Source organism: Tyto alba, unplaced genomic scaffold (assembly GCF_018691265.1).
Source record: "Tyto alba isolate M040663 unplaced genomic scaffold, T.alba_DEE_v4.0 Super-Scaffold_14, whole genome shotgun sequence".
Taxonomy (NCBI): domain Eukaryota; kingdom Metazoa; phylum Chordata; class Aves; order Strigiformes; family Tytonidae; genus Tyto; species Tyto alba.
This window is the reverse complement of record NW_024881276.1, coordinates 47,540,124-47,549,868: the sequence shown is the minus strand read 5'-3', so window position 1 is coordinate 47,549,868 and position 9,745 is coordinate 47,540,124. Positions and strand designations below refer to the sequence as shown.

The following is a 9,745-nucleotide window of genomic DNA, read 5'->3' as shown; positions in this document are numbered from 1 at the left end:
AGCAGCACAAGGTTCAAGCCTTGCATATAGTAGAAAAGCAGCTCTGGCTTGTAGGACTTCACTTCCTTGGGCAGGTGCTGTGCCATCAGGTTTCCCACTCTCGTGGACCTGTGTAACGTGCTCGGCACTAGTTCCTGAGGTGTCCAACCGCTCCCTCAGTCACAAGGGGAAGGCTTGGTGCCACAGGGCCAGCACCTCAGCTGTCCGAAGATCGCTCAGTCCAGCTGAAGTGACCACAGCAGGTGGATGTTACCACGGCTTGAGGCTTACCACCAGACTTCCAAGGGCTGTTTCCAGCGCGACCACCTGCCCGGACCTCAGCAGGAGCCCCGAGCCATTCCCCAGGCCCCGCCAGTGGCCGCTGGGCACAGCTGGATCCCACTGGGAGCCTGGTTTGTGCGTGACCTCCATCTCTGGGCAAGATGGGACAAGAGTGAATCGGTGGGCTCTGCAGCAGCGACGGAAAACCATCCCTCAAGTAAACACGGGAGGGAGGTTCGCTTTCTCCTCTCCCCTCCGTCTGCTGGTGGGCTTGCCAGCGACAAGGAAGGGAAGCCACCGCCGGCCCGGGGGCCAGCGCCCTTCCAGCAGTACTGCTGAAGGGGGGTGGGGGAAAAAAAAAAATTAGCATGACAACCTAACGACCTGCTGGAAGGCTGATTATTACAGACCCTTCGTATACGTATAATACGTAACGTGTACATTTAAGTTTACTTTCTCAGGGCTTTCCTCCAGCCGGTGGCTGGGCTGCCGCTGTCGGGTCCTCCCCGGCCCGGCCCTTGCTCTCCAGGGGCGGCTGCGGGCACGACCCCCCGGGCGGGTTTCTCTCGCTGCTGGGAGGAGGCCGGCGGCCCGGCCCGGCCCGGCCCGGCCCGGCCCGGCCCGGCCCCGCCGCTCCCGGGCGGAACCTCAGTGCCAGCCGCTACTTCCACCCGGCGCCTACCGACCGGCGCGGCGGCCGCGGGGAGCGCTGAGGGGAAGCTGCCGTTGCTGCGGCTCCGGGGCGGGAAGCGGCGGCGCCTCCGCTCCTGACGCCGGCGCCGAGCGATGGCGCTGCCGGGGCTGAGCGAGCGGGAGCAAGCCGGCTGCCGCCAGATCCTGGAGTTTCTGGAGACCGAGGACCTGATGGCGCTGACGGACACCGTCACCAACCGCCTGGTGCACCCGGAGAGCCGCCGAGGTGCGCGGAGCCCGCGGCGGGAACGCCGGCTCCTGCGGGCCGCCTCTCGGCCCCCGGGCGGGCCGGCTCAGGGCGGCGGGGCGAGCTAGGCCCGTGTGCGGGAGCTGCCCGGGGGCGGGGGGGGGTGGTGTGTTTCTCGGCGCCGTTTTCTGCCGTGGGCCCGCGTACAGCCAGAAAGCCCCGGGATCGGGCTGCTGAGAGCTGGGGGTTGGTGTGGGCCGAGGAAGGCGGGGGCTGCTGGTGGCTTGCGGCAGACTTCGGGTTGCAAACGCCTCCATCCCTCTCTTAGGCCGCGTCCCCATCCCTGCTCCGCGCTGAGCTTCATGCGCTGCTGCCGCTTGTTAGGGCTTAAAAACATGTTTAAAACTCGGGTGTCTTTTGCTGTTTTCGTCAATGGCACATGCTCTCAGGTTTTGAAAGGGTAAACCGCGGATCTAACATTGAACTTATTTGCAGAATGGAGCGTTTTCGGGTGTGACCATCCCCCATCACTTTGTAGACGTTGAGATTTGTTTCATAAAACTTAATTTTGTTTGAGAGTTACCTGAGGCCGCTCAGTATGTTGCCCTGAAATACACTCATCCAGAATCCTTGAGTATGTTTCATGTGATGTAACTCAGATCTGTTAGATTTGCCAAACGCATTTCTTCAAAAGTTCTTATGCCTGTAGTTTTTCTTCTTGATTTTTTACCTGATTTTTGCAGTGGTTTTAGGTTAAATTATTTCTGTATTATTATTTTTACTTCAGTTATTAATCTCTTCTTGTTTAAATTTACAGTTTTTATAGGTAACACGTCAAGTAGCTAGCTTCAGTTCAGATGAGAACTGGCTACCAGAAGTACTTTAAAAGTGGATTTTAGTTGGTTGTGTTTCTTGGTTTTGCCACAGAGCCTTGTAGCTGATTCTTTTTGAATGTTACATTGCAATGCACTGTCATTGTGCTATGATCCATGGTGTTTTCTTATGAATGTGGGAGTAGTAATGTTATTAGTGTGGAAATAAACCAGATTTAATTCCATTTCCATCAGTCTTCAGAAACCTAGATGGAACTTCACTTTCACAAAACACTGTGTATTGTTGGAAAAACTGCAAACTTCTGGTACTAGAATTCTTGCTCAGCATACAAGGAATTGGATATTACATTGGTTATTTCTTCTGTCTGCATTTTTGTTAGTTTTTTGTTCATGGGAAACATTTGAAAACTTGCATATTCTTTGGAATAACAGTGTGTTCTCTGACAAGATCATGTGAACTATCCATTTGATGCAGAAATTAAGGTCCACATTCCATATTTAGAAGAACCAAAAAATATTTATCTGGTTCTTCTCTGTCTGCATAATTTTGCTTCCAAGGAGACAGGTGGATGGCTTCTTTTGAAATATCCCAGAGCTTTTCAAATGGAGAATGAAACCAAGCTCAGCTTTTCAGAAATGAAGGTGCTGTAGGGTGATGTGAAGCAGGAAGCCCTAAATGATGTGATGTCAAATTAACTTATTTTGAAGTTAAGGTTAGCTGAATCTCAGGAAGTGCAGCTGAAATGCATTGTGTGCAAGAATCTCTATACTTCATGAAGTACTTGAAATTTCTAACCTGCTTGAAAATGCTTGAAGAATATTAATAATTTCATTTGGAAGAGAAAGTTGCATCCTTTTCATCAAGCTCAAATAGCAGGTAATAAATTCCATGCAGTCATGGATACTGGTAGTAGGGATTACAAAGTAGCAAAGTCTTCAGTAAAAACAGCAGTGCTTCTTAAACATATTCCCAAGTCTTTGGGTACCTTCTGTGTCTAATATGTTTAGGTCAGATTTCAGTTTGTAAACAAACTTTTAAGTCTTTGCATTTCATTGAGGCTTGTTTTGCACTGAGTTTGGAGGTGCTGGCCAGGAATTTAAGTAGTGGCATAGGTTTGGGTTTTAATCATGAGAGAAGCAAGTGCTAATTTCAGTTTCTTTACTTGCAGAAGCCATTCATGCCATTTTGGTTTACAGCCAAAATGTAGAAGAACTTTTGAAACGCAGAAAAGTCTATCGAGAAATAATTTTTAAGTATTTGGCGGCCCAAGGAATTCCTGTGCCTCCTTCCTCTGAGAAACATCTACTCATTGATCGTGTAAAGCAGTACTGGAGCGGGCAGCTCACAACACAACATGCCTCGGAGTCAGGGGAGAGAAAACCACACCAAGAGGTGAGTGCTGCTTTCTGAAATTCCTGAGGGTGCTTAGCACTGTTTTGCAGGATAACCAGTGTAAATCTTCTAATGTACATCCAAAATGTGGCTCTTGACCTGTATTTAGGAAGGTGCTGAATCATTTTAACTCTTAGTTTGTTTGGGTTTGGTTTTTGTTTGTTTGGTTGGGTTTTTTAAATTACATCATTTAAAGGTGTCTGTGCCAACAGATCACTTGCAGAGCACAGTCTTCTCTGTCTTGTAAAGTAATTAGTGCATTTGAACTTTTAATGTGTGGGGTTTTCTCCATGCTTTTAATGTTTAAGTCCTACTGTAAGCTAAAATAGAGGGTATTCACAAATAATTCTGTGGATTCAAGGACAACTGAAGGCAATGTTAATGGTACAGAAGCCCGTTGTCACTTCTTAATTTGGTGGATCTTCTTAGGCTTTTGGTGTAGATCCAGGATTTCCAGACATCCTCCAGCCTCACCACGCACTAGTGATACCTCTGGTAGGATGCAGAGCAGAGATATTGCTGATAGTAGATCACAGGTGTCTGTCAGGCTGATCTGAAATGTTACAAGGGAGGGAGGGAGGGGATGGAAAGAAAACCATCTTTTTGTAAGTGGCCTACTTCTAGAGACATTGCAATCAAAATAGCGCTGTCCGTAAGCTGTTTTCCATTTTACCTTTTGCAGTTAGAGTGCAGAGTGGATTTTAGCAGGTTTTTGTATCATTAAAATGTGAAGTTGGTAGCAGTGCCAGGTCCGTGTAATTTTTTTTTTCCCCTTGATATTAGTAACACTTAATACAGTGTAACTAAATGTATTTTGGCAATTACAAGTTATTTTGAAGTTCACAATGTTGACATTCAGCAAATCCTCGTGGTGTAATGAACTTTCAGTGTTTTATTTGTCTTGGATCTTTACCGTGTAGTTCTAAATAGCCACCTTGCTCTTCCAAGTGTTGTACTTCAGAGACCTAATGGACAACAGCCCCACCAGCTGGACTGATAGAGCTCTGTAGCTGTTGATAACATTGCATTGAGCTTTCCCTCAGGGATTAACTGATGAGAATTATGATTTAGATAAGAATTGTTTTCAAAATATATTTTGTGTGCATACTTTGGGAAAATAAAAATGTTGCTCTTTCAAGAACGCTTCCCAAATATTACCCTGTAGGGAAGTTTTGTGATTGAGGTAAATTAAATTCTCTGAAGTGTTCAAAACGCATTCACAAAGAATGAGAAAATCAACACGTTTATTACATACATCTTTCTTTGCCTTTGTTTTCTCTTAATTCTCGTGGCCCTCATCATTTTGAAGAAATGGGCAACATGAACCGAAGCAACTGAATTAGAAATTAATCACAATTTATTGTAAAACAAATATAGCGTTTCTATATAGAAGTCTCCACACTTTTCATGCTTAATTACTTAATATTTACTTAAAATATACTTAAGTTAATATTCACTAGACTTTGATGTTAGCAGACTTGACATTTGATTTACTTCTAGGAGTCTTGCTGTCAAGTTGCAAATACTGAGAAGCCTTCCAAAATAACTGTACATTTAGTTCTTGTTCAAAAAACACGTCACCTTACAGTTGGAGGTCATATATCTTTGCGTTGGAAAGCTTGGATGATTTTTCTTGAGCAAAAAAATCTTACCTATTGTAAGATAAAGCAGAGGATAGACAAACTACTTATGTACAAATTAAATAGGCTCACAGGACTGTTGCTTAAGCATCCAATTGTTGCCTTTTACAGTGATGCTTCCTTTAGAAAGAAGTGTTCTCTAAACCAAATGTGTTTTTATAATCAACTTTAAAACCTGTCTTAAATATCTAATTGCTAAACCACTTGTTTCCTAAATGTTTGTGCTTTAGTTTTGCTTTTCTACACAGTTGTAGACATACCAAGAATTCAGCTGCAAGCAATAGACTTTTTTTTTGCATAGCTTGACCCATAATAGCATCTAAAAATACCTTGCTGCTTACTTTATTGGAGTACATATTTAGTGATACAACACATGGAGTGGTTTGTCACACTCTTCTGATATGGTTTTAATAACATGACCATTGCTTCCTCACTGATACTTGCTTTTGACACTTACTATGAATTTGGCTTCAGAACTTAATACCCACTGCTCTGTTGTCAGTCTCAGCAACCCATCATTAAACTTAAGTATTACTTTTGGAGTATTTCTCATCATCCTACATAATGGATCTGTTTTAGGAGTTTGTGTGTGTCGTCTTCTGTAAAACAAGTCAAAAAAGGGCCCAGGTGGCTTGTACATAACCATAACCTGTGGGGAACTAGTGGAAGACGTGTTTTGAGTAGTTTCACGCTTTCTTTTACTGGCCTGTTCTTCTCTAAGGCTTCTAGAAAAGACAAGTATCTTTGACTGAGCCTTTTCAAATTATCCTTTGAGGGTTTGGCTATCTGCTAGCAATGTTTACTTTGTCTCACTACTTAAAAATACTTTCTCAGCAGATTCAGTGTTGAACAAAGGGTTTTATGACCGTCCAAAGGACGGATTTTATGACAGGCTGAATGGATTTGCCTTTATTCCCAGAGTAATAATTCCAGTCTGTGCTGCTCTGTGAAAATCCCTGCAGCCCTCCTATGCCAATGTCATATCGTCTCAGTCTGTTTTAAGTGGTCAGTTGTACAATTAGAGAAGTGAGATTCTTCATTACTTTTGTCTCTTTTGGAGGAGCAAAGGTTACATAAGTTACTGGTTTCTTTGATTTGGGCTCTTATTAGAAATACAGTGAAGACCTACAAACATAATTCGTGAGAGTGAGCAAGCATCTTTTGAATGACTTTTGGCAGTCTTACTGCCAAACAGGGCTAAATTCAGGCACGTGACCTAGAGGACAAAAAGTTCTGGAACACATTAATTCTTTGAGTTTCAGTTCTTCCTGGATTAGTTGTGCATTTTATTAGCAAATTCCACTGACATAGGTAAAATACCCCCAGAAATCAGAAGTATTCTGTCAGCTTCAGGTATTAGGATGTGCATATTCAAAAGATGACTTCCCAATAGATGTGATTTGTTCTTACCATCTGTATGGAGATGCAGAAGCCAACACAATTCACCAAATTAAAAAGTACTGAAAAGAATAGACTGAAGGCAACATGAGAAAGGAAAAACATGTTGACACAATTGCTTATTTATAATCACTTTTTAGTAAATTGATATGCCTTAATGTGAGATGAGCTCTTCAGGTTGGGTCTGTAACCTTCTGAAAATGTGAGGGCCAGTGAAAAGTTACTAACCCAGGCACTTTTTACTCAGCAGAAAATTCTGTCTCTCAGTGTGAGAATCTTGTCTCATGGAAGTTGTTCAAAAATCCTTGCCCTGCCCTTTTTCAGTAGAACCAAGATTTTTCTCTTTGTTTATAAATTGTAGACCAAGACAAAACTGAAGGACTATTCTAACTGTAATTCACAGAACCTACCCTGATTCTCTAGATAAGATAATAATGATCTTAAAAATAAATGAGATTTTACTTTGTTGTTTTTCTTCAGGTGCTCTGTCTCAGAACACTTGAAGATGACTTAGAATGTTTAAAATACATATTTACATGATTTTATGCTGTTCTAAGTGGTAATCTCACATGTTAAAGCTAAATAGTTCTAAGAAAAAAATGTGCTTGATTTCAGAGTCATGAAGAGAGACAAAAGTCACCACAAGATGACATTCATGGTCTAGGAGAAGAATTCTGTCAGTGGTTCTTTGAACTCCTGAATTCTCAACATCCCTTGGGAGTAAAATCTGAAGAAAAATGGGGACCACAGCATTTTTGGGAGAATGCCAAAATGAAGTTATGTTACAACACATTAGAAAAAAACACGGAAGAATATGTTGGTGCTGAAATGGTGAGCCTTCGTCTGCTCTCCCTGGTCAAAGAAGAATATCTTCTATTCAACCCTAATTTGCATGCCAGTGGACTGAAATGTGTCATGTCTCGACATGGGTTAGTACTGGTAGCAGTGGCTGGCACACTACATAGAGACAATACCTGTTTGGGCATCTTCGAACAAATTTTTGGACTCGTTAGCTGTCCCGTTAGGGCAAATACCTGGAAAATAAAAGTTGTGAATCTTAATATAGTTGGACAGAATGCTCTGGAGCCTGGGATGCAGATTGAAAAACCCTCCATAAAATACGAGACAAACCAGCTGCAAGAGTTGTATGATGGCAAAGAACTGGGTGTTTGAACCTCTGAAATTCTGAGCAATTTTTTCACAACTGAGTTGACTGGGTGAGGGGGGAGAACACCACGCCCCTTGTGCATTGTTGAGTACTCAAATTGTTGTAGCCATGGGATGTCTCTTTTTTGAGTCAGACTTGCTGGATGACAAACTGGGATACAGAGTCTAAAGTATTAATACAGATGATGCTTTTGGGCATCTTTCCAGGAGCTAACAATATTTCACACTATTACTTTAGATTTTGTAGTGTAGTTAGTAATGGAGTTAGTTTAGTTATTCTTGGTTACAAAACATGGTTACATTCAGACATGGGTTGGCAGCAGTATGTAATGAACTAGATGACTTGGGGTTCACAAGCTGCAGGTTGCTTCTCTTCAGGTCTCCAGTTTAAACTCTTAACTGAGTTGTAACAGAAAGTCATTGCATCTGGCTTTTAGAAATTAGGATTGGTGAGTGTCTGAATGGACACAAGTCCTGAGAAAACCATCTGCCACTACAGGAGTTTTTGGAGAGAACAGACAAAATACTGCTGCCATTTATGTTCTAAATGTGGTTCCCTCACTGAAGAATAGAAGTAGATAATGGGACAATACAGGGAATTTAGCATTGTTGAGCTCTTTTGGGGTTAATAGCTTCCTTTCCTTTTACCTTATGGTTCCAACTGAATAATGAATATAGACAAACTCTCTGTTGTTCTATCTGTGTCCCCCAAACAGACAAATTTGAGATGGTTGCTCAAGCATCCATTTCTAGCACTGACTCTCTTGGATCAAGTAGTTGATTTTATGACTTACAGCAGCACTATATGAACCAAATGCTTTGATAATTATTTTGTATATACTGACAAGAGAGTTTTTAATATAATAGTTGTGATTTTTGTATGTTTTCTCAAAATAAGAATTTTATATAGGCTGTGCTGCTTTACTACATTGACTAGAAGTCAATTTGTTAACACTGGGCACTTACAATGACAGGTGATATTAAATAAATAATCCAGTTACTACTTCATAACAAATTCTTGCCATTGTAGAATTTGAGTTTTTCTAATTTTTTAATTTTTTTTCCTAATTTATAAGTGATTAGAGGTGAAACAAGATGAAAACTTATTTTTTCAGCAGCTTGCTTGGATTGTTTGGGAGTTTTGTTTTAATTTTATAGCTTCACCAATACAAGTTGTGAAAATGGAAACATTCCCCATAACATGGGAGAAGTTCTTTTGGGTTTGATACTTGTTAAAGATGACAAATGGTAAAATTATGGGTGGGTGAGGGGAAAGAAGAATATTCAGATATGCACAGAACTGTTTTTTGTGAACAGTCTGAATCTTAAGTGCTCTTTAAAAATTTATAAAATAATTTATTTTCTAAGCGAAAGTTCAAATACTGTGTTGGAATGTTCCTTCCCAATAAACAGTTGTGTCGTGGCTTCTACAGCTACTGATGTATAATTAATAAAAATCAATCTGAATTTAAAATTTGGAAGAAGCCATTTCATTGTATGTGTTGAGAGTTGCATTCCTCTTTAGGTGAGGACAAAAGCCTCCCTAAGGCCTAGATGGGGGTACCCTTCCAACATCCAGTATGACAGTCCGTAATTCAACTAAATATTTTACTGTTTTCAGAACCATACATTGTAATTGGCAGCGTAGTTACTTAGTCAGCATGTTAAATACAAGCATGACTAAGGGTGTAATTTTCATCATTGCTTTAAACTGACGTGGTGCGGGTGGTCTCCTCCGTCCACTCAGGTCTGTGCCCTTGCTCCCTTCTTGTATCAGCAGTGATGCTTGTGCTAACCCTGAACCAGAGGGAGTGGGGACTGATCCCAGTGAAAAATAACGCACTGTCAGCAACCCTTCAGGCTGATCAGCTCTCTAAAAAGGCTGGCCACACAAGTGCCAGTGTCAGCTTGAGGAACAGAGATGACAGTTTGGTTCTTCTTGGTGACAACCTGAATTTCTGTGGGATTAAGGAAGTGATCAAATAGCAGTTTTGTAAATTCTTACATTCCAAATGTTTATGCCTGATAACTTCATAATACTGAATGCAAAGAACATTGTGTAAATCAGCTTTTTACTGAGGCTGGTACCTCATGAATTTGTCCTTACTCCTTCAGTTCCCCTACACAAAGTATGCAAGCAAACGTTAAATTGTTACAGCCTTGTGACCTCTGT

The 9,745-nt window shown here is 41.8% G+C and overlaps 1 protein-coding gene across 1 annotated transcript; it reads left to right on the top strand.

Annotated features, from left to right (window-relative positions):
* Positions 1-895: 895 nt before the first annotated feature.
* Positions 896-9,046, top strand: CUNH3orf38 (chromosome unknown C3orf38 homolog). Its single transcript, XM_042788956.1, has 3 exons — positions 896-1,180; positions 3,144-3,367; positions 7,021-9,046. Exons 1-3 carry the CDS (start codon positions 1,048-1,050, stop codon positions 7,576-7,578), a joined length of 915 nt encoding a protein of 304 aa, XP_042644890.1. The 5' UTR covers positions 896-1,047; the 3' UTR covers positions 7,579-9,046.
* Positions 9,047-9,745: the final 699 nt, after the last annotated feature.

Excerpts from the sequence above, each read along its gene's own strand:
- CUNH3orf38 (XM_042788956.1), top strand. The coding sequence starts at position 1,048 with ATGGCGCTGCCGGGGCTGAGCGAGCGGGAGCAAGCCGGCTGCCGCCAG. Across the intron at positions 1,181-3,143 it reads GCACCCGGAGAGCCGCCGAG|AAGCCATTCATGCCATTTTG; the intron begins GTGCGCGGAGCC and ends CTTTACTTGCAG. Across the intron at positions 3,368-7,020 it reads AGAGAAAACCACACCAAGAG|AGTCATGAAGAGAGACAAAA; the intron begins GTGAGTGCTGCT and ends GCTTGATTTCAG.